This window comes from Misgurnus anguillicaudatus, chromosome 18 (genome assembly GCF_027580225.2).
Source record: "Misgurnus anguillicaudatus chromosome 18, ASM2758022v2, whole genome shotgun sequence".
NCBI classification, from domain to species: Eukaryota; Metazoa; Chordata; class Actinopteri; order Cypriniformes; family Cobitidae; genus Misgurnus; species Misgurnus anguillicaudatus.
This window is the reverse complement of record NC_073354.2, coordinates 32,688,758-32,714,096: the sequence shown is the minus strand read 5'-3', so window position 1 is coordinate 32,714,096 and position 25,339 is coordinate 32,688,758. Positions and strand designations below refer to the sequence as shown.

The window sequence follows — 25,339 nt, the reverse complement described above, 5'->3', positions numbered from 1 at the left end:
CTTCGTTTTAGGGTTAGATTTACATAAAATGACATCTCAACCCAAACCCAACTCTAACCCCAACGCCAGGCGACAATTGTTTAAAGTTTAGAAAATATAAAAGAAAAAAAAATAGTATAAACCAATACTTAAAGTGACATACTAACGCAAACACCAAATCTAACCTAAAAATAAGCAGTTAAGTAACCAATCCGTGAGAACGCCACGGAAAAGAAAGTTTGTGGCAGGGCCACGGAAAAATGCGGAGATCCGTGAGAATGCCATGGAAAAAATTAGCACAAAATTCTGTGACTATCCCACGGAACTTTGTGAGATCATGTTGCAAGCAACGATAAATTCACACGTGGGGTTAGTGTCAACTTTAAATGGGGGACGTCATGTGTTGCTGAACTGAATTGTGGATCCGTCGGCATCACTTTATTGCCGTTGCTGCAGATGTTAAATGTTTCTCAACTTTTCAAGCGGGTGACAGCCAATCAGATCGTCTTATGCAAATAACCTAGTGCAGACGCTAGCCAATTACATTTTTGCAAGACCGATGAACAGAGGAGCATGTGTTTCAGTCCACTGTGATTGGCTGTTGTCACTATGACAATTGCGTCAGTGTAAATGTACCGGAACAGTACATTCACATGGGGCGTTAACTGTTCTTATATACTTTAAATGGTGATGTAATGCATTGGCAAACTAAATTGTGGATCCTTCGGCGTTGCATCATCTACTGTTGCTCGCGATAGAAGTTAAACATTTCTCAATTTTTCAAGCACCAACGTGGGTGTCAGTCAATCAGATTGTCTTATGCAAATAACCTAGTGCAGACGTTAGCCAATTACATTTATGCTGTAATGTTGTCACTTTGACAATCTTTTTTACTGCAATCCATATTTCCGCTATTATGCAGTAGTTGGTGCTCTCACTCACTTACAAACACTATGGATTCTTTCTTTCTTCTTTAAGCCATTCCAGCATCTATGGCTATATTCATTGTGAGAACCAGTTAATCCATAAACAAGTTCATCCAGACACAGGTTGGGGGAGGGGCAACCTGGTATCTCCAATTTACTTAACTTGCATGTTTTTGGCCTGGGAGAACATACACTGAACCGGGGACCTTCTTGCTTTGAGGCAACAGTGCTGCCCGATCAGCTACTATCTGATCTCCAACCAAAGTCCTTTACACAAATGAAATTATCTCAGCCTTTTGTTCAAAATTTCCTATTTTTGAAGAAACCTACCATATCTGATAGGTGATAAAAAGAGAACTAATGAAGATATGATGAAACATTTCATTTAAAATATTGTATGTTTATAGGTAAAAAAAGAAAAATTTCTGGAAGGCATCAACCTTTTGTGAAAAAATGCTGGCGCTGGATGAAACTGGCATGTGACATCAAGTCACTGAATACATTTTTGTATTAAATCGTTCTCTATTGTAATCCACCTAATGTGATGCAAAGCTACAGATATTACATTACATAATAATTATGCTAATGTTCATTAAAATCAGAACCAATAATGGTGGGTTGTGAACAAACTGCAAGGAAAACATAATATGACCTGATCAATGTCCTTGTTAGGATAATGATTGATAGATGACTACACTGTGATGTTTGCTGTACTCAAATGTTTAAAAGATTCAGAACATCAGACTCTGTGCTCAGTTTGCTCATCAAAGCTCCCAAATGGGGGTTCAAAAGGCAGCTCTTTTATTCGGCCTTTTCGTCTTCTCAGGTAAGCCAATTGACTGTCATGTTTCTGCTATTATACTGTGTAAAATAGATATACAGACTTTCGGTTAACTTAACATCTTTGACATTCACGTTATCATGTGATGATAAATTCTGTTATGCCCAGTTTTCTTTATGATTGCATTAAAAGTGAAAACACTGGCTACACTGTAAAAATAGCTGTAATTATGCAGTTGGTTGCCAGTAACTTACTGTAGAAGATAAAGACTGAAAATGTTTCATGTTCATTTAACTTTGAACAAACTCGTGCCACTAAATAACATAAATGTAAAATCTACAGTAAGTTACTGGCAGCTAGTTGCCAGTAATACCCAGTAATACTGTAATTCCTAAATAAATGTTTTACAGTGTATGTGCAAAATTTACTCAATACTTCATCCTATCACAGTCTTCTGATCGTGGGTGGGAGTTTTGTAAACAGGCATTTGTATTAAAATTGTTGTTTTAAACAGGCAATTGTATTTATTATTTTATCTAACCAGGAAGGTCCAATTGAGATAAAATACAGTGGCAATAAAAAAGTATATGAACCCCTAGGAATAAACTGGTTTTCTACAGTGACTTATGTGATCCTATGTGACACAACAATAGACCAACACAATATGCATAAGCTGACCACAGACAAACAATTCTAGTTTCATGTGTTTATTTTGTATTTTTATCAATGGGTGATCAAATTATTCTCTTTTTATCGCCTCTCAAATATGGATAGGTTTCTTCAAAAATACAAAATTTTAAGCAAAAAGCTGAGATGATTACACTTGTAAAGGACTTTTGTTAGAGCTCAGATTCAGAATGATGATCAATAGATTCACAGCGTTTTTACTATTTTGAATCAGTGGATGCTTAAGTGTTTTATAAGTTGGGTTTAAGTGCCACCTGGTGGATAACAGGGGAAAATACAGATTGCCATAAAAACTCGTCGTTGACAGAGAAGTGTTTTCTCTTAATTGACGAGATAACTCGTCAATGGCAGGGAAAGAGTTAAGGGCCGATCAGACAGAACATGATAGAGGTGCACAAACACGCAGGAGAAATTTCTGCAAACTTCCAAACGTAAACTTCTGTCACCACAATGGAAGGCACGCCTAAACGGGAGGCACAGCAGGCAGCTAAAACGTGAGAAAACTATTTTAAAAGGGTGCTTCTCACTGCCATAAATGTGTTCTGTGTGATCGGCCCCTGACTGTCTGTTTAATCTCCTAATCAAAATAAGACAGAAAATTGTCTCACGCTCGTTTGCTGGAGTTTGTTTCCTGTGATGTCACACTCTTCTGTTCTTGTTCTAGCTGCAGAAGATTGTATGCACTGCACTGGAGAAGAGTACAGAGGCAAGATCTCCATTACTGAGAGTGGATACACCTGCCAACGCTGGGACTCTCAGACACCACACAAACATGAATTCATCCCTTCAGCGTGAGAAAATAGAACTTACTTAGCATGAATGAGGTTTAGTTCAATTTAATAAACGTAGTAATGTTTCTTTTTAATAGTTTTCCAGTGAAGTTCTTGGAAGAGAACTACTGCAGGAACCCTGATAGACTGCCCAGGCCCTGGTGCTATACAACAAATCCATCCAAACGCTGGGAATTCTGCTCTGTTCCTCGATGTAGTAAGCTTCAGTCCTGTTAGTCTGAAATTACTAATCAGTTATTTACTGGATAATTTAATTATTGGTAATCTTTTTTTGTAGCAACAGAACCGCCCACAGTTGTGCCAGAGCTCACCTGTTTTACCGGTGAAGGACGCTCCTACAGGGGCACAATTTCTGTGACTAAATCAGGGATAACCTGTCAGAAATGGACATCACAAACACCTCACAAACATGACAGAACTCCAGAGAATTACCAATGCAAGTAAGCATCAATGCATAATTGGTTTGTTACAATTTAAAAAAAATTCTGTCATTATTACTGTAACACACTCTCGCATTTTTAGGAATTTTACTTTTCTGTGAAACACAAAAGGAGACTTTTCTTAACATATAACACAACAGTTAAAACAGTTCATAGTGACCACCTGTCAATTAGCTCCCCTCCCTCCCAAATCTAGGGGTCAATTTTTACCCCTAGATTTGTAATTGTTGGCACAATGTATTGGCTCAGAGAACCCAGATCAGCACAATGGATGCCAGTGGTGCCACCAAATAACATAACTTCAGTCTTACTCTCATTGAAACTTAAGAAGTTAAAAGCCATTCATGCTTTTATATCATCAAGACACTTAAGTAGTGGACCAACAGTTTCATTCTTTTTAAGAGGGACATAGATCTGACTTTCATCTGCATTAAAGTGAATGGACATACCATGCTTCCTAAGTACAGACCCCAGTGGAAGCAAATACAGAGAGAACAGAAGGGGGCCTAAAACTGAGCCCTGTGGAACCCCAAAAGACAGCGGGGCAGAGGAGGACACAGCATCTCCACAACTGACAAAGAAAGTTCTACTCTCCAGATAGGACCATCCAGATATAAACCATTTCAGTGCCATGCCTTTAATGCCCACCCACCGCTCCAAACGCGACATCATAATATCATGGTTCAGTGTGTCAAAAGAAGTTGTTAGATCCAAAAGCAGCAAAATAACACAATCCCCAGAATCAGTTGCTAGAAAAATATAATTAAAAACTTTAAGAAGTGCAGATTCTCTGCAATGTAAAGTTTTAAAACTAGATTGGAAAATTTCTGAAATATTGTGGCCATTAATTGACTACAGACTATCTTTTCAAGGATTTTTGCCAGAAAAGGTAGTTTAGATATAGGTCTAAATTTTGCGAGATCTGCGGGATCCAGCGCAGGTTTTTTAATTACAGGTTGCATAGAACCATTTGAGAAAAAGAAAGTCCTTATAAGGAAGATGCGTCACTCCACTGCTATATTTGCAATGCCTTCAGGTCTTGTTAGAACAAAACAAATGTCTTGTTGATTCTGCGCATGCGCAAGGTCCATCTGCCAGAGGTTTCTTATTAAATATTGTCTCTTTTTACTGAGAGGTGGGGCTAGAGCGGTGATGCATTTTATCAATATAAAATTTCTTTGGAATCAGTAAATGATTTTCAGTTTTTTTTGTAAATTATTCTTTTAACATTAAGAATTATTTAATTGCAGAGGTCTTGAAGAGAATTACTGCAGGAATCCTGATAATGAGAATGCACCCTGGTGTTACACCACAGACCCTGAAACCCGTTGGGAATACTGCAGTGTGCCCTGTTGTGGAGATCAACCTCAATCTGGTCTGTATTGGTGTCAGTACATGAATAAAATGTATCCAAAAAATAAAGATTCTGCATGTAGTCATTTTTGTAAGCAAAGTAGCTCTAAGACTCCATTAACTCTCATGCTAGGTTAAAATAGCCATTTATAAATACAATACAGTTATATTTTAAGAATGAGAACATTTGTTTTTACACTATAATGACATTACAAAACCACCCACAATTGTACCAGAGCTCACCTGTTTTACTGGAGAAGGAAGCTCCTACAGGGGCACAATTTCGGTGACCAAATCAGGGAAAACCTGCCAGAAATGGACATCACAAACACCTCACACACATGACAGAACTCCAGACAAGTACCTATGCAAGTAAGCACCAATGCATCGTTGCTAAGGGAGATTAAGGTGTTATTTGGTTTGCTACAATTTAAGAAATTCTGTCATTATTACTGTAACACACTTTTACATTTTTAAGAATTTACCTTTTTTTGTAAAAAACAAAAGGAGACTTTTCTCTAATAACACAACTGTTAAAACAGTTCATAGTGACCATTTGTCAAGCTACCATCCTAAAAAAAGCAAAAGTGTGGTCAGTTCTGACATAGAACCATTTCAGAAATGTCAAAGCCCTTTAAAGGAAGTCGTGTCACTCTGCCGCCATTTTTGCAACGCCTCCAGGTCTTGTTAGAACAAATATAAGAGTCCCTCTCCCAGACGACAGCCATTGTGATCTCCCCCGTTCATATCAAAAAGTGATGCATCTTTTTAATATTAAATATCTTTGAAATCAGTGAACAATTTTCAGTTGTGTGTGAACTTTCCCTTTAACATTATAAATCATTAAATTGCAAAGTTCTTGAAGAGAACTACTGCAGGAATCCTGATAATGAGAGAGCGCCCTGGTGTTACACCACAGACCCTGAGATCCGCTGGGAATACTGCAATGTGCCAAATTGTGGAGATCAACCTCAATCTGGTCCGAATTGGAGTCAGTACATTAATGAGATGAATGAGTACCTCTAAGATTTTTTTATTGCTTTTTCATGCTATGGAGGTTAGAATAGCCATTTGAATAGATATCAGCATCTCTTATGGTTATAAAATGATTTGGTTATACACTGTAAAAAAAAGTAAATTCAAGAAAATTCAACTTTCTATTAAGTTTTGACATAAAGGGATCGTATTCTGAGATCTTTGGTGTCCCCAGAGTGCTTATGTGAACTTTTAGCTTAAAATACCCAACAGATACAGCCGAGAAAATTTCAAATTATTTATTATGACTCAACTTGTATACTTAAATGTTCTGATTTCTTTGTATGAGTTAAATTATACTTTTGTATCTGTTCTTGCTGTAGCTGCAGAGGATTGTATGCACTGCACTGGAGATGACTACAAAGGCAAGATCTCCATCACTGAGAGTGGATACACCTGCCAACACTGGAACTCTCAGACACCACACAAACATGATTTTGTCCTTTCAATGTGAGAAATTACCACTTATTCACTTAGTATTAATAAGAAATTGTTCATTTAGTTCAAGTTAACAAAATGTGTGTTTTTATAGTCTACCTGTAAAACATTTGGAGGAGAACTACTGCAGGAACCCTGATGGATCATCCAGGCCCTGGTGCTTTACAACAAATCCATCCAAACAGTGGGAATATTGCTCTATTCCTCAATGCAGTAAGCTTCAGTCCTGTCAGTCTAAAATCATTGTGTCAAATATTCAGTTTAACAGTTATTGGTCATATTTTTCTTGTAGCAACTACACCACCCACAACTGTACCAGAGTTTACCTGTATTACTGGAGAAGGACGCTCCTACAGGGGCACGATTTCTGTAACCAAATCAGGAAAAACCTGCCAGAAATGGACATCACAAACACCTCACAAGCATTCCAGAACTCCAGAGAAATACCCATGCAAGTAAGCATCAATGCAACCTTGTGAAGGTGCTGAGGTAGATATTTAATTTGTATTTTAGAAATTCAGATCATATTGACCACCTCTATCAAGCTCTCCTACCATTAAAAAAATATTTCCTTTAATGTCGAGAAACATTAAATTCCAGAGGTCTTGAAGAGAACTACTGCAGGAATACTGATAATGAGAGGGCACCCTGGTGTTACACCACAGACCCTGAAACTCGCTGGGAATACTGCAATGTGCCAAATTGTGAAGATCCATCTAGACCTGGTGTGTACTGAAGTAGTCATTACATGGCTCCAACTTATAACATAAAAAGTAGATTCAGTTATGCTAAATATGTTGTAAACTTTGTAGCCAGCCAACGCGAATGACAAAAGTAAGGGTTTAAGAATTCATTGATGACAATTACATACTTCAGAGTATGACAATGAAAAATGTTGAAATACAGTTACGGTACATTCACACAAGGCGTAAGCATTAATGCTTCTCATTTACTTTAAATGGGTGACGCCATGCATTGCCAAACTGAATTGTGGATCCGTCAGTGCCAGGTCACTGCCGTTGTTTGTTACTTTTCTTAACTTTTCAAGTGCCAACCTGTGCATCTTGGCTACACTTCAGACACGCCTTCCGTCAAGATTTAACACTTATGTGAATTTACCATTACAGAGACGTTAAGATCTATAGAAACATTTGTGTTGAAATCTTCAAAAAAAGACATAAAATCACCACCTTTATTTAATGAGATTTGTTTCCTGTAATATCATACTTTTGAATTGCATCGAAAGATTGTATGCACTGTACTGGAGAAGACTACAGAGGCAAGATCTCCATCACTGAGAGTGGATACACCTGCCAACGCTGGGACTCTCAGACACCACACAAACATATATTTGTCCTTTCAATGTAAGAAATTACCACTTATTCACTTACTGTAATAAGAAATTGTTCACTTAGTTCAAGAAGGCAAAACAAATGTGTGTTTTTGTAGTTTACCTGTAAAACATTTGGAGGAGAACTACTGCAGGAACCCTGATAGATCGCCCAGGCCCTGGTGCTATACAACAAATCCGTCCAAAATGTGGGAATATTGCTCTATTCCTCAATGCAGTAAGCTTCAGTCCTGTCTGAAAATCACAGTGTCAAATAATCAGTACAACACTTATTGGCCATCTTCGTCTTGTAGCAACTACACCACCAACAATTGTACCAGAGCTCACCTGTACTACTGGAGATGGAGGCTCCTACAGGGGCACAATTTCTGTAACCAAATCAGGCAAAACCTGCCAGAAATGGACATCACAAACACCTCACAACCATGACAGAACTCAACAGAACTACCCATGCAAGTAAGCATCAATCCAACAGTTTGAATAAGCAGGCAATGAGGGAGATTGAGGTATTTTAAGAAATTCTGTCATAATTTACTTCCTCACATTGTTGGGGAAATTGTTATCTTAAGTTAAACACAAAGGACACTTTAATAACACAATAGTTTTCAGAGACCAGATCAGGCTCTCTTACAAAAAAGTTAAAATGTGGTTCCACTGGGTGGACATGAAACCAAATGATAATAAACAATTTTCAGTTGTGTGTGAACTTTCCATTTAATATTATGAATCATTCAATTCCAGAGGTCTTGACGAGAATTACTGCAGGAATCCTGATAATGTGCAAGCACCCTGGTGTTACACCACAGACCCTGAAACCCGCTGGGAATACTGCAATGTGCCCAATTGTGGAGATCAACCTCAATCTGGTCTGTACTGAATGAGCCATTACATGAATAAAAGCAATTGTAAAATCTGAACCCCTTCCCGTTTTACAACTGGTAAAATGTTACATGCATTAAGAAGATAATATGTAGCTCTGTAAAACACACATATTTTTAGATCCTGCACTCAGGGGGCGGAGTTAAGAGGTTTGACTAAGTGCAGATTGAGTTGAAATTCCACAGCAGAGCAGCTGAAAGTCTTGCAACAGTAAATAAATATCTTGTTGTTTGAGTACAATGTTGTGTCTTTACAAAAGAAACACTAGTACAGGCCCGGAGTGGGTAATCGGGAGAACCGGGAGAATTCCCGGTGGGCCGCTTCATTTTTGGGCCGGTTAGAATATCTTCTCTTAAATGACACTTCACACGTTTCGCATTGACACTGCAGCGCGCAGCCTCTACATGGGTTGTACCATGTGAATGAGTTTTCCCCTCCCCTCCCATAGAGTTGGTTCGGTCCATAGCACGTCTTTTCCAAAACTTTTCTCCGGTAGGTTGGGCCGGCCCTACCGTAACAAAACGCGTCTGAGAGGAGGAGGGCGTAAAACAACAGGTTGAAGAAAAAACCATTGGAGGAGGATGCTGCCAAATTTGCCAAACTTACAGATTTATTTTCAAGAGGACAAACAAAAGTTTAATTAGGACTGGGTTTTATATTTCTATTTGCACCTGATTAATCATAGGCCTCATAGTATTAGCAATGCTAATAATTTATCAACCTTTCCTTGTGGAATAGACTCTAAACAGGGCTGGGTTAACTTATTTTTGACCCATAATGGGTAAATATTGGACGGAGCGCGCTGCTGGGTTGAAGTTGACCCAATGCTGGGTTGTTTTAACCCAACTGTTGGGTTATTATTAATCCATGGTTGCATAACAACAACCCAACATTGGATTATTTTTAACCCAGCATTTGTTCTGTCCAATATTTACCCATTATGGGTAAAAAATAACCCAGCCTTTTTTAGAGTTTAGAGGAATATTTTTGTTAACTTCTCATCTTAAGTGAAATATTATTTAACTTTTGTTATTTGTTGAACCATGATATTAATAAAAACTATAGTAAGAGCTGAACTGTTGCTTTATTTATCCAATTTGAAAAAAGTGCTAATTTGGAATAACACTATGGACAAAGTGGGCCGGTCTTGGGCCTGAAACTCCCGGCCTGAAAAGTGGCCCCACTCCGGCCCTGCACTAGTATGTCTGTAACGGCTCATATTTTATGAATTCGAGGCCTTATGACAGACAAATTGCACATTTGCACACATTCACTGGTCAAAAACTTGCGTAACTGCATTTAACTTGAGTGATCCTCGCCGTCAGCTAGGTAAAATATATTTCTAAGAAATGGCGAAGGGAAGGAAAAGATGTGGTAGAAGTGTACAAGCAATATGGATAAGCACACCCTAGAGAGGATTGTCAAACAAATCCCATTAAAAAATGTGGGGGAGATTCAGAAAGCGTGGACTGCAGCTGTCGCATTCCTTGTGTCAAGTCACTCTTGAACAACAGACAGCCTCAGAAGCGTCTCAAAGACAAAAAGGACAGGACTGCTGCTGATTGGTCCAAAGCTATGTTCTCTGATGAAAGTAAATTTAGCATTTCCTTTAGAAATCAGGGTCCCAGAGATAGGAGGCATCCAATCCATTTGGCTTGTGGTCCAGTGTAAAGTTTCCACACTCAGTGATAGTTTGGGGTACAATGACATCGGCTGGTGTTGGACCACTGTGTTTTCTGAGATCCAAGGTCAACGTAGCCGTATACCAGGAAGTTTTAGAGCACTTCATGCTTCCTGCTGCTGATCAACTTTATAGAGATGCAGATTTCATTTTCCAACAGGATTTTTTACAACAGGACCGAAAAGCTTCCAACACCTGGTTTAAGGACCATGGGATGCCTGTTCTTAATTGGTCAGCAAACTCACATGATCTTAACCCCAAAGAAAATCTGTGGGGTATTGTGAAGAGGAAGATGCGATATGCCAGAACCAACAATGCAGAAGAGCTGAAGGCATCCTGGGCTCTTATAACACCAGAGCAGTGCCACAGACTGGTCAACTCCATGCCACACCACATTGCTGCAGTAATTCAGGCAAAAGGAGCCCAAACTAAATATTGAGTGCTGTACATGCTCATACTTTTCATGTTCATACTTTTCAGTTGGCCAAGATTTCTAAAAATCCTTTCTTTGTACTGGTCTTAAGTAATATTCAAATTTTCTGAGATACAGAATTTGGGATTTTCCTTAGTTGTCAGTTATAATCAACAAAATTAAAATAAATAAACATTTGTAATATATCAGGCTGTGTGTAATGAATGAATATAATATACACGTTTTACTTTTTGAGTGAAATTAGAAAAATAAATCATCTTTTTGATGATATTCTAATTATATGACCAGCATGTTTATTTTATCATACAGAATGTAATTTCTCTCTCTCTCTCTCTCTCTCTCTCTCTCTCTCTCTCTCTCTCTCTCTCTCTCTCTCTCTCTCTATATATATATATATACACTCACCAGCCACTTTATTAGGTACACCTAGTACCGGGTTGGACCCCCTTTTGCCTTCAGAACTGCCCTAATCCTTCATGGCATTGATTCAACAAGGTACTGGAAACATTCCTCAGATATTTTGGTCCATATTGACATGATAACATCATGCAGTTGCTGCAGATTTGTTGGCTGCACATCCAGGGCACGAAGCTCCCGTTCCACCACATACCAAAAATGCTCCATTGGGTTGAGATCTGGTGACTCTGGAGGCCATTTGAGTACAGTGAACTCATTGCCATGTTCAAGGACCAGTCTGAGATGATTTGCGCTTTATGACATGGCATGTTATCCTGCTGGAAGTATCCATCAGAGGATGGGTACACTGTGGTCATAAAGGGATGAACATGGTCAGAAACAATACACAATGCTCAATTCGTACTAATGGGCCCAAAGTGTGCCAAGAACATATCCCTCACACCATTACACCCCCACCAGCCTGAACCGTTGATACAAGGCAGGATGGATCTATGCTTTCATGTTGTTTACGCCAAATTCTGACTCTACCATCTGAATGTCGCAGCAGAAATCAATACTCATCAGACCAGGCAACATTTTTCCAACTTCTACTGTCCAATTTTGGTGAGCCTGTGCAAATTGTAGCCTTAGTTTTCTGTTCTTAGCTGTCAGGAGTGGCACCCGGTGTGGTCTTCTGCTGCTGTAGCCCATCCATATATATATATATATGACAATGTTTTATTCATTTTTCATTGTTTTAAGGAAAGTGTCCTGCATGTAGAAGCCCTGATACCCTGAATATCTATATATTATCTATAGACGGTTTCATCGGATGCACGTGATACACGTCTGGATCCTAACCTTACTTCCGGTTTCATTTTTTTTAAGGTCTGACTAGTTGCTAAACTGATCTCTTGAACAAATGCCTCGTCGAAAATAAAAAATTTTTTGGTTTCCTGGGTAATCTATGTGTTGTTGTTTTTCTTGTTATATAAATAAACTACGTTTAAAGGACTTTGTTGTTATTTATTATTAGCGGAGTTTACCGGAAGTTACGTGCAGCCGCTTGTTTATGTTGTTACTGCTGAAAAGGTCTATATAACTGTCATTAATAGTGAATAAATATAAAGTTTTGAGACAATTATTATGGGTTCTTTATGGGCAGGGGGTGCCCTTTTTTTAGTTTTAAGAACATGCCCCTCAGAAGGTCTTTGCATGGTGCACAACTTACAGTTACGACATAAATAAGTTATGACATAAAACGTCAATACAGTTGTATGTATTGTGTGTGATATTAAATGGCTGTTAAAGCGCTGTTGCTTTGGCTGTTATATAATACTTTTGTGAGTGCACGCGTGTGTGTGTTTGATGGCAGTCTAGTGCTTGTGTTTTTCTTTGGTTTTGTTGCCATCTTTTTTGTTCTTATATTTAAATGTTAAAGTTTGTTTTTTATTTATTTTGTTTAATTTGTTTAGTATTATATTGGTTGATTTATTTAGTTTTGTTATAATTCTATTGAGACTCTTTATTGTATTCTAAGTTATTTTGTTTGTCACCTGACACTACACTATTTGTTTTTCTATGTGTAGCCTTGAGTTCGATTTTATTAAACAAATAGCTTAATGTTATGTAAAAGCAAATAATGTCTAAACAAATATCTAGTTCTGATAAATGACATGGTCAGTAACAGTAATATTGACTGACAAAGATAACACAATCTATACAACTTCCGGAACACGCACCCGAAATCCTTGTCAGGACGCATCCGACGAGAATGGCACGTATGGTCACCCTGGTATAAAATCATGTGTGCTTTTGGGTCCACGTCAGGCCCATGCTTCAGTCACAAGCGTTAACGCTGATGCCTTGTGTGATAAAAGGGCAATCTTTTCATTGCAGTCCTGTCACAATTTCATTGTGATTTTAACCTCTTTAGTAAATAATAGCCCTTTCCTCCGACGGTGACAAGCTATCTTATCAAGTAAAGTGTAATTTATACTTGTGCGCAGGTTCTACACCGTAGCTATGCAGTAAGCTTTGGGTAGCTCTGCGTATCTGGACACACACGTCGCCAGAAATGTAACAACGTGTCCATTCTATGCAGACCACAGGTGCTGTGATTGGTCAGCTAAAACCCCTCCAATCAGGTAAAAGAAAATCAGGCATCTTCTTCATAGGCATTTCAGCTTGCGACGGTAAGAACAAAGACGGGCCAAGTCACTGTCTATTTACCTACCCAGTCTCATGTAGATGCGTATAAATAGCACAAAGTGTAAAAACTCGTACAATACATACGGCGTGCATATGATATGCCAGCCCTTCCCTCTTATTTTTGGTCGTTTTATTTTATTTTATTTTTTTCCTGTTTTTCAAACCATTTTCGTTTGTGTTTAGGGTTAGATTTCAGATGTGCTTTAGGACGTTATTTAATATACAGGTTTCTCTGTGTTTTTGTCTATTTTTGGTCGCTTGTAGTTGGGGTTAGAATTGGGGTTTGGGTTAGGATGTAATGTTATGTAACAAAAAGTTGTTCTAACCCTAAACCCAAGCGAAAATAGAAAAGGTAAAAAAATAAAAAACATAGAGAAACCAATACATAAACGACAAAAAAGATGCGCTGTTTTAGCCAACGCTACACCGTGGGACCTACGCACAACTATAATGACGCTTCCCTGCCAAATATTTTTTTTACAGCATTCCATATTTCCGCTATAATGAAGTAGGTGGCGCTCTTACCTTATATTTAGCTTATAAATCACGACAGCATATACTTCCTCACATTGTTGGGAATATTGAAAGCTTTAGTGGAACACAAAAGACATTTTAAATAACACAATAGACCACCTCTATCCTAAAAAGTAAAAATGTTGTTCCACTGGGAGGACAGTTTTGTTTAAACTCTTCCTTTAAAATTATAATCATTTAATTCCAGAGGTCTAGACGAGAATTACACTGTAAAAAAATTCCGTAGAAATTGCATCTGGGTTGCCGGTAACTTACCGTAGATTTAAATATATGTTTTTTACTGGCAACATTTTGTTCAAAGTTAAATGAAGATTAAACATTTACAAGTGAGTAAAACTAAAAAAACAGCATCAAGCAAAACATTCTGGGAAACAAAATCAGAAGCAAAAAACATAAAAAGGTTGATGATGAATTCTGGTTCCCAGAATGCTTTGCACGAGGCTGTTATTTTATAGTTTTATTTTGTAAAGACTTGTTAATGTTTGAAATGTATTTAACTTTGAACAAACTCTTGCCAGTAGATAACATAGATGTAAATCTACGGTAAAATTACCGCCAACCCAGCTGCAATAACATTGTAATTTCTACTGAATTTTTTTACAGTGTACTGCAGAAATCCTGATAATGAGGATGGACCCTGGTGTTACACCACAGACCCTGAGACCGAGTGGGAATACTGCAATTATGTGCCCAATTGTGGACATCAACCTTCAGTACAAATATCTGGTTTGTACTGAATGAGCCATTACATGAATAAAACTTATTGTAAAATGTGCATCCTTTCCCTGTTAATCTATTTTTTGTAGTAACTGGTAAAATATGTTACATGCATTAAGCAGATAATAATTAGCTCTGTAAAATACACATGATGCACATTCCCATCCATCAAAGGTCTGAAATGTGGACAATCGGCAATAAAACCTAAACATTGCTTTGGAGAGCGAGTTGTTGGGGGGGGGGGGGGGTGGGGGTGTTTCTAAACCACATGGCGTTGGCAGATCAGTCTTCGAATCGGGTACACAAACTTCCCTATTGTGTCTTAATGCATTACTGTTAATTTATGTACCGGTGATCTGACCCTTACCTACAAAATAAAATGACCACATAGGTTGTTTGTGCACGACCCGCAGTTACGACATAAAAAACGTCAGCATCGTGTGATATTACATGGTGTGTAACCATCACGACAAATAACAATGTGCCTTTGTTAAAGGATGATTCCGGTGTTTGGCACTTTGGGTCTCGTTTCTGGTTTGTTTTGGATGGGCTACAGTGGTGGACACAGAAATTTTGACAATGGGTCGTGTCTTGAGTTATTGACTCATTTGGAGGCGTCTCTTGACTGCTTCGGAGTGGAGGTCAGTGGCCGTGCACAGGCATGTCATTAAAGCAACACTTAACGTTCATTTTCAAAACTGTGCTACTCACCGAGTGGTTCGTGGTGTTCGTTGATAATTAAAAACAAGTTGTGTAGCGAAATACAGTTTCTGTCGTGTTTTATTTGGCATTTTGTAAAATTCCATTGACTTCTCTAGGAAGACGCAATGCTCGCTGATATATCACTCCGCCGCCGGGAAACAGAAAAGGGGCTGTTTACTCTCAGAAGAAATTTTTCCCATATTTGTAGGGCTGACATTCGATTCGTGGTTTGACATTCGATTTTCAGTTTTGAGATTCGAATATATATATATATATTTTTTTACAGCGTTAATGCAGAGCTTTTGCCAAGCAGGAAGTGCGCTTCACGCTCCCGCTCTATAGGTGGCGCAGAGAGACCAACATCCAGAGCCAACAGCACTAGTGGAAGAGATCACCTCAAACGGAAAGCACGCTTCCTGCTTTGGCATTTACGCTAATAGTGTTGTAAATAACGTTCAGTTTCTTGCAAAAACTGATTGATTTGCTTCACAAGACGTCAATATGTCACACGGAGTCATGGGGGATTACTGTTGTATTGGATATATATGCTTTAGCTCTTAAAGTGTGCGGATCTGTTGACTTGCATGATGGAGCACTGGGGTTTCTGCAAAATATCTTCTTTATTGTTTTGCTGATGAAAAAACATATTCGATGGTGTAAGTGTTATAAATAAACTTGATTTTGAAAGTATACTACCGTTTTATTACAGTTTGTTGGACTACGTTCATTCATGCTTCAGACTCAAATATAGAGCGGAAGTATATACGCGGTTGTGAGGTATCTGAAAAAATAGTTCCACTATAGCAAACAACACGGATTGAAATCATACATTGCGCCAATATATTTGTTTTTAATCATCAACGAACACCACGAATTTTTTTTTTTTTTTTTATCATGTACACAAATGGCTGTAGAAGTACACAAGAGAACAGTTATTTGGTGAAATTTTCAGATGATACAGCATTGTTATCACTTTTGCAAGGGCCAGTATCTGATCATGGAAATGCTCTGACTGAATTTATCTCATGGTGTGATAACCATTGCCTTGATTTGAATGTATCTAAAACCAAAGAATTAATTATTGATTTTGGCCGGAACAGAGAGACTGCTTCTGAGAGTATTATACATAATGTAAAGGTGGAAATTGTCTCATCGTATAAATACTTGGGCACATTTCTCGATGACCACCTCAAGTTTGACATAAATACTGCTGCCATCATGAAACAGGGACAACAGAGAATTTACCTTTTACGTAAATTAAATTCTTTTTCTGTCTCATCGGTCATCTTAGGCAGATTCTACCAATCTTTTATTGAGAGCATATTAAGCTTTTCTTTTATATGCTGGTTTCAAAATTTGTCAGTTAAAGACAGAAATAGCCTGAACAATATTGTAAAAATCTGTTCGAAAATTATTGGTATCACACAAAGAGATCTTAACGCCCTCTGCAATCAACAAATGGGTCGGAAAGCGGCAAGTATTCTCGCTTCTCCGGGACACATTTTAGCAGGGGAATTCTCTCTGTTGCCTTCTGGGCGTCGTTATGCGCTTCCGGTATGTAAAACAAATCGCTATCATAAATCTTTTATTCCTCATGCTATCAAAATCTTAAATTCTATGTAGGGCTTCTTGGTGGTTTTATTTATTATTTAAACAAGCGCTTGTGTAGATTAAAATTGTATGTTGTGAATGTGTATGTTGTATATTATGTGCACGTGTATGATGTATGCTATGAATGTATACAGAATTTGCTGCTCTTAACTAATTGCCCCATGTGGGATTAATAAAGTTGATAACTAACTAACTAACTAACTAACCACTCGGTGAGTAGTACAGTTTTGAAAATGAACGTTAAGTGTTGTTTTAATGACATGTTTGTGCATGATCACTGACTTCCATTCTGAAGCAGTCAAGAGACGCTTCTAAATCAATCGAAAAGTCAAGACACGACCCATTGTCAAAATTTCTGTGTCCATCACTGTAGTTCATCCAAAACAAACCAGAAATGAGACTCAAAGTGTTAAATACCGGAATTATCCTTTAATATGTAATGTGTAAACATGGTCACTTTTAATTTAATTTTAAAAATCTTGCTTTTACATCATGGACTTGTCAGACGCTTTGCATAAAGGATTTACAAAGGACTTAAAAGGATAGTTCACCCAAATCTCTTGTTTAGTAATTAGTAGAGTAATTATTTAAATTAAACAATGTCTATTTACAAATATTTTTTAATCAATCACTTGCAATATGTAATCCTACTCTCATTCATTTGCACCTATAGTCTCAGCAAAGATCATCATTGTGGTGGAACTCTAATTGATTCAAAGTGGGTCCTAACTGCAGCTCATTGCTTTAAAGTAAGTGGCTGTTTTTCATTATGATTATATTTTCCCATTTGATGGGATTAAAAAAGAACTGGAAGGTATAGACCAGCAATGCTGCTTTTAAAGCAAATTATTAAAATGTATACCGCCCATCACGCAGGTCTCAGAACCCGTCCGTTTACAAGATCTTCATTGGAATCCATACAAAACATGGAACTGAAACCTCCAAACAGGAACGAGATGTTTCTAAAATTGTTATGGAACCATCTGGAACTGACATTGCTCTTCTCAAGTTAAAAAGGTTAGTCAGTCCACAGTACACTGTAAAAAAATTCTGTAGAAACTACTAGCTGCCAGTAACTTACTGTAGATTTTACATTTATGTTATTTACTGGCAACAGTTTGTTCAAAGTTAAATGAACATAAAACATTTTCAGTTTTTATCTTCTACAGTAAGTTACTGGCAACCAGCTGCATAATTACAGCATTTTTTTTTACAGTGGTGGCCTAAATGCAATTTATGTACCTGTCATAATAAAAGTCTAGCTGTATTTAGACCATAACCTTAGAGCAATCAAAAATTTAAAATTTCAAAACTGACTTACCTTGTTTGACCTACTTCACAATAAGTTTTTGTATTTTCATACAAATTTAGATTAATAGAGACTGAGGTTCATTTTTTACAGGTTTATGCCTACATTTTCTCAGTTTAATTGAAAATGTAAAGGTGAAAAAATGCTTCAGTTGGTAACATCTAAAATATTCAAACATTTTTAACTTACTGTTTTACTTTAAATAAAAAAAATTAAGGTAATAAAACTTAAAAAAATACTTCCAATTGGTAACACCTAAAATATTTAAACCTTTTAATTTACTTTTTTCACTTAATTTTTTTTAAGACGTTACCAATTGAAGTCATTTTTTAAGTTGATCCAACTTTTGCAGTGTACTAGCAATATTTGCCTTGGAAAATTTTGTTTGACAGCTGTGGTCACCATTTGCATACTATAAAGAAGAAAATCAAATCCTGGACATTCTGCTATTAAAACCTGTTTCACATGAGAACTATATAGAATTGGAAAAGCATTAACATTACATATTTATTTGTATTTCTGTTTGATTACTTGGATGATTTTATAGTTATAGTTTTCTGTTTCTTTAGGAACTGGTGGAGATGATGAATTGAAAGAAGCTGGTTTGCCAGTAATTGAGAATTCAATCTGCAACAGGTCAGACTTTTTGAATGGCAGTGTAAAGGAGCATGAGATGTGTGCAGGAAAGATACAAGGTGGAGTGGACACTTGTCAGGTTAAAAAACATGCACGGCAAGCCTGCAAGTCTCTTAAATCACAAATGTTGATATTTTATGCAAATATGCATTTTGTTTCCACACATTTAGGGTGACACCAGTAAAATTGCCAGACAAGCGTCTGTGTGAACACAAACTCGTCCCGTAAATCTTCTGGGATCGTTGCCGGAAAGAGGACCTAGTCAGATATACGGAAAATCCTCTGTGTGAACAAAAAGCCGAAACAATGCCGTAATGGGCGTGTCGTAGTGTCATCATCACAACAAAAGTTATGGTTCAGCTCCTTAAAACGAGAGATAACATGCATATAAACATTCACCATGAGGAATGTTGCAAACTAGATTGAAGCAGTTATTAGAAAATGATAAATGAGACGCATAAACAATGAAGTTGGTTCAACTCTTTAAAATGAGGGATTTACAACATTCACAACGAGAAATGTCAGCAAACTGGACTGAAGCAGATATCAGGTAAGTTAGCTCTTTACTTGCTGCGTTGAAACCGAGATCATTCAGCAGCATAAAAGAATATCGCGTCACGTGCTCATTTGAGCTATAATAAACGAAAATACCAGCGTGTCATCCCAACAAGATATATCGTTCAGCTCCTCAAAATGCGAGTTATAAACAATCACGATGAGAAATGTCTGAAAACTGTATTAAAGCAGAGAACAGGGAGCTCGTCAAATATCCACTCAGAAGCTGAAATCATTCACCAGCATTAGAACGGCGCATCACAAGCTCCTTTATAGTCTTATCATAAACAAAAATGCACGCGAGTGTTTTCTGGAGAGAGAAATAATAAATAATTTGCTAACTTCAGACGCTGCGTAGAAGAGGGGGCGGGACTTTCAACAGGTCACGTGTCTTTCCGGGACCATCAGATGCCGGGTAATCATGGCAGTGTGAATGAACAAAAAATCAAATGATTCCGGAAAAATCCAGGATGCATTTTATGTGTATTTTCCGGGATGTCTGTGTGAAAAGGGCTTAAGTTTGTTGACTGGATTGAACAAAGCATGAAAGAAAACTAAAAAAAGTTACATCTTAAACAAAAATATGATGCCATAGTTACAGATCCTGATTAAAAAATGTAAACAACATACACTGCTTACTGTCACAGTCTGTACTACATTTCTGATATGCAAATGCCAGATCTGTTCACAAGTGAATGTTGTTTTTTACACACAAAGACCAGTAAAATCTACACAACAAAAGAACCAGTCAAAGATGCTCTCTGTTATATGTTTCTTTATTTATTAAATGGTCCTGCATTGATCCACCCTTTCATGCCACCCCTCATTATAGATGTAGTGCTGCTGGTTGGTAGCTGTCTTTTTTCAGGTTTGATTACACAGAATTTATAATACGTTAATGTATTTTATTTACAGTTTGAGAACTACTGCAGTACAAACACTTAAACACAGAAGCAGTTGTTTTTGTTTGTGTATTATGTTACATTTAAACCTACTAAGTTTTGCATGACTTAAAGGCGGAGTCCATGATGTTAGAAAGCCAATGTTGATATTTGAAATCACCTAGACAAACACGCCCCTACCCCAATAGAATCTGGACCTTCTGTTGAAAGACCCGCCCCACACATACGCAACCCGGCATTTGATTTGATTTGATTGGCTATAAGTGTGTTTTGGTAGTCGGCCCGTCTCCTTTTCCAAAGCGTTTTTCAAACATCGTGGACTCCGCCTTTAAATGTCCATATAGTTTATTTTACTTTTTATTATGAATAAAATTATTTGAAAACATTACTGAATGACACAGTAATTGAGGGTTCAGAACACATTGATGGATGAACAATAAATGACCTGATCCATGTGTTAGTGGTTGACTGAAGAACCTATTTGCTGTTTGTGTAAACTGTAAACTCCAACATAAAGGTTCAAAAAGCAGGCATTTGGTAAGTCGCTACGTTTGTTTACGCTGTACGAAGTCCAGGCATGTTTTTCTGTCATGAAAATAAAGCAACACATGCTGAAGTGGTGAAAATGCATTTTGCAACGTTTTGTTTGTTTTCCATACACAAGTGATGGTGAAACTGCATACTTGAGTTTAAGTAAACTATTTAACATCCACCAGAGTAGATTTTTTACAGTGTATATAGCATATATGTGGTGATATAGCTCCATTATAACTCCAGTTATGGTTCACAATATTGTTCTACAGGTGCTACATAGGTATATGGCACCAGGGCCGGAGTGGGACTCATTTTCAGCCCTGGAATTTCATGCCTTAGACCGGCCCACTTTAGTTCACGACTGACTATTAAAAAAATATCTTTAAACCCTCAGTAGTATAAGTCTGCAGTAGTGCACTGTTCTCTGCAGCCTTGCAATTCACTTTCAAATATATAATTTCATATTCCGTGCAAATGCAGTAAACAATTATAATTTTTGCCATAATCATGCAGCCCTACCATAAGACCATAATATTACTAAAGTAAACTTATTCAAAAACTAAAGGAAACAAATTTGTTTGTGTTTTCCTCTATATTTCTATTTCTAAAAAATGGTGAGTCTTGAGATTAACTGTTGGGTTGGTAACGTTTGGAAACCCCTGATATACAATACACAAGCAAGATTTATCAAGTATGCATTGGAAACAAATGGAAAAAATCTGTATCTTTTTTTTAGTACTTAGATCATGTCTATTGCTAAATAACGTAGGCCTACATTGTGTTAAAAAAAAGAAAACGTCATGGATATACTTTTGAAACTACTTTTTTCAAATAAACTAATGAGTTTTGCATCAAATAGATTTTTGTTCCTCTTGCAATAAACGATGAATAATGACTATTCATAGAGAATTCATCTAAGGCTTGGATAAAAAAATACGTTTTGTAAATTCTTTTCCTTTTAGAGGCCAGCCCGTTTGTATTAAGATGCGCTCAAGTTTATTTAAAATATAATAGACGCGCGGCCGGCAAGCGCACTCAAAAGACGCGCTCAAGTTTTTTTTTTATATAGACGCGCGGCCGGCAAGCACACTCAAAAGACGCGCTCAATTTTATTTTAAATATAGACGCGCGGCCGGCAAGCGCACTCAAAAGACGCGCTCAAGTTTATTTTAAATATAGACGCGCGGCCGGCAAGCGCACTCAAAAGACGCGCTCAATTTTATTTTAAATATAGACGCGCGGCCGGCAAGCGCACTCAAAAGACGCGCTCAAGTTTATTTATAGACGCGCGGCCGGCAAGCGCACTCAAAAGACGCGCTCAAGTTTATTTTAAATATAGATGCGCGGCCGGCAAGCGCACTCAATATAAACGCGTCTGAAACAAAACTCGTGTTCAAGTAAGCGCTTTGAAAACCAGAAGACAGCGGCACGTCCTGCGTTTCCCATGCGTTTTAGATGTCAATGAACCCTAATGCAAGAATTCTTCCAATAAGTGGTCGGGACTCGGGACACAATCAACTTGTGCATAAAGTGGCGGGGACATCTCTCACCCGCAAATACGCGTCATCCCGGTGGCATGACAACACCGGCCCTCGTGGCCAAAAAAACAGACCGGCCCACCGGGAATCCTCCCGGTTCTCCCTATGGCCAATCCGGGCCTGTATGGCACTTCCCCTATGATTACAAGCAGTGTTAATGCTGTTTAGCACCATTTGATTTTAGAGTGCAACAAGGGGTCATGCCATGCATTTGTTTTAATTATGTTCCCTGATGTGTAAATATAATATTACAAATGTTTTTGCCCAAAAAATATCAGGCAAAATGTAAAAATATATGACCCTTTTCTTCTCTGTTTTTTTTTTTGTTGCTACTGTAGTGAGCCTTGCACATTCCTCCAGTCAAAGTAAAACTGCAGCACCTAGTTATCATTTACGGTGGCTCATTGCTGCCCCATACATATTATTTTTTTCACTCAGTTATGTCGTTAAAACGACATCTTTTCTCGTTATAACGAGATATTATGACGTTAAAACGACATCTTTTTTCGTTATAACGAGATATTATGTCATTAAAACGAAATGTTTTTCTCGTTATAACGAGATATTATGTCATTAAAACGAAATGTTTTTCTCGTTATAACGAGATATTATGTCATTAAAACGACATCCTTTTCTCTTTAAATTTACATATTTTCCGTATTAAGGAGATATTATATCATTTAATAACACATATTCTCACGCACGCTGTTTCATTAATCGACCCTTCAATGCAGAACTGCTTTTTGCAAGATCATTGGACATTTAACTCACCTAATTCATTCTAACTTTATTCTTTTCATTTTTACTTTTTTATTAATTTATTATGATTAGGCAATGTTGACAGGATGCTGCAGACTGTACGTTGGAACTTCACTTTCACAAGAATCAAACGGAGAAATTGGAAATGGCACTATTCTTTGTGCACGAACTTGGCCGTTATGGGAAGCTATTCATATGTAAACTGCAACATCTCAAATGTATTTAGGCTGGGTTTTTTGTCAACACCCTAGATGGTGTGGTGCCTTATCTTAACAATGTTACAAACATTAAACCCGAGTTAATTACAATTTTATGCTGTGATCAAAGCTGTATTTTTATTTTTTGTGCAATATTTTGCTCATGAAATTTTTGTTTTTAAAGAAATAAAAATTAGCCCAAGTCATTTCAACTATTTATTATGTTCAATTCATATAAAAAGTTGCAGAAGCAATTTAATGTCCCACCCAGAAAACAGACTGTCACGGCTAACACAAAACGTTCGCCTAACGTTAGTTTTTGGTTATCTTTCGGTCATTTTTTGGGAACCAAATAATAATGTTCTGGGAATATTCTTTTTATGTTTTATTTTTGGGAACCATAAAATAACGGTCCCATAAAGTTGCAAAGTGATTATTTAAAAATAACTTATACAGAACCTTCTCTAATGGTTGTTATTATTATTTATTTTATTTCATTTGAGGAAATGAAGTGAAAGCATAATTAAACCCATTATTTAGTGTGCACGTCTGATATGTGCGCGTTCTTCTGCACGCGCTTCTTCAGGCACCGCTCTTCACCAGTAGGCCTACCCGACAAAAAATTACGGTCACTTCGTTTTACCTCTCAGAGACTTCCCTTTATTTAGCCTTTTTTATCTTTCTTCATTTAGTAACTTAAATATGTGAGAAGGAATATTTGAGTTATTTTTGATCGACTTGACACGTCTATATGAGGAGAATATGATGTTAGAAGTTTTTGATTAATGTACAAACGGATAGACTGTAAGATCTGTTATAAAATGTTTATGTGTCATTTCGTTTTTACCTCAGAGTGTAACATTATTCTAGCGATTTCTTTTTCTTTGTTCATTTAGTGACTTAAATATGTGAAAACGAAAATATAATTTAGTCATTTCCAATAGAGAATAAGAAGCTTTTGATTGTTGTAAAAACTGAAAGCTAGGCGGCTAAACTGATATGTTAAGGTAAAGTAAATGAAATGTTTATTTATTTGTCATTTCGTTTCACCCCAGAGTCTAACACTATTCTAGCAATTTCTTTTTCTCTTTTTTCATTTAGTAACTTATGTGAAAACGAAAATGTATTTTAGTGATTTTCATCTATGAAGAGATGATGTTAGAAGCTTGATTGTTTTGAATTTAAATAACAGAGAGGCGACTTTGGTAAGATCTGTTACTAAATGACTAAAATGTTTATTCTTTTAAATAAATATCTGTTTTAAGTCATCTATTGTTGAAGTCACTGGTTATGTATATATTTGATAAAATATAATGTTATATAAATACTATGTGCGATGTACAATTTGTTTAGGTATTTTTATTTAAAATAACCTGTAAAACATTCATATAATATTTCAATAGACAATTATATAATAAAATAATTTAATTATTATAGATTTTTATTACATTAATTTTTTTATTCCTCTGTATTATATGGAGCAGTGTTTTACTTATTTCAGATAGATATAAAAAGATTTTGCGACTTCGGGGCAGATCCGCCCCGGAGTATATTGCTATCTTGGGTCGATTTACACTTGGACAAAAAATCCAGCCTAAATACATTTCAGATGTTGCAGTTCCCATAACGGCCAAGTTCGTGCACAAAGAATAGTGCCATTTCCAATTGCTCCGTTTGATTCTTGTGAAAGTGAAGTTCCAACGTACAGTCTGCAGCATCCTGTCAACATTGCCTAATCATAATAAATTAATAAAAAAGTAAAAATGAAAAGAATAAAGTTAGAATGAATTAGGTGAGTTAAATGTCCAATGATCTTGCAAAAAGCAGTTCTGCATTGAAGGGTCGATTAATGGAACAGCGTGCGTGAGAATATGTGTAATTTAAATAAAATTTAAGTCTCCTTAATACGGAAAATATGTAAATTTAAAGAGAAAAAGATGTCGTTTTAATGACATAATATCTCG

The 25,339-nt window shown here is 37.0% G+C and overlaps 2 protein-coding genes and 1 long non-coding RNA gene across 4 annotated transcripts in view; all 3 read left to right on the top strand.

Moving 5' to 3' along the window:
* The first annotated feature begins 1,608 nt into the window (after window positions 1-1,608).
* Window positions 1,609-25,339, top strand: part of LOC129429024 (apolipoprotein(a)) — a 211,124-nt gene continuing 187,393 nt past the window's right edge. For both annotated transcript variants that reach the window (XM_073856325.1, XM_073856326.1), the window contains exons 1-6: window positions 1,609-1,731; window positions 3,038-3,164; window positions 3,242-3,360; window positions 3,442-3,604; window positions 4,855-4,979; window positions 5,194-5,329. In XM_073856325.1, the coding sequence (XP_073712426.1) occupies window positions 1,683-1,731; window positions 3,038-3,164; window positions 3,242-3,360; window positions 3,442-3,604; window positions 4,855-4,979; window positions 5,194-5,329 (719 nt within the window). In that variant the 5' untranslated portion in view covers window positions 1,609-1,682. The remainder of the gene's footprint in view (window positions 1,732-3,037; window positions 3,165-3,241; window positions 3,361-3,441; window positions 3,605-4,854; window positions 4,980-5,193; window positions 5,330-25,339) is intronic.
* Window positions 5,802-8,698, top strand: LOC129429028 (plasminogen-like). The gene is made up of 9 exons (XM_073856336.1): window positions 5,802-5,948; window positions 6,316-6,442; window positions 6,525-6,643; window positions 6,723-6,885; window positions 7,031-7,155; window positions 7,677-7,794; window positions 7,880-7,998; window positions 8,075-8,237; window positions 8,523-8,698. Exons 2-9 carry the CDS (start codon window positions 6,330-6,332, stop codon window positions 8,656-8,658), a joined length of 1,056 nt encoding a protein of 351 aa, XP_073712437.1. The 5' UTR covers window positions 5,802-5,948; window positions 6,316-6,329; the 3' UTR covers window positions 8,659-8,698.
* On the top strand, window positions 11,163-21,166 carry LOC141350609 (uncharacterized). Its single transcript, XR_012358728.1, has 3 exons — window positions 11,163-11,794; window positions 14,519-14,641; window positions 17,619-21,166. It is a non-coding gene; the product is annotated as an uncharacterized lncRNA (long non-coding RNA).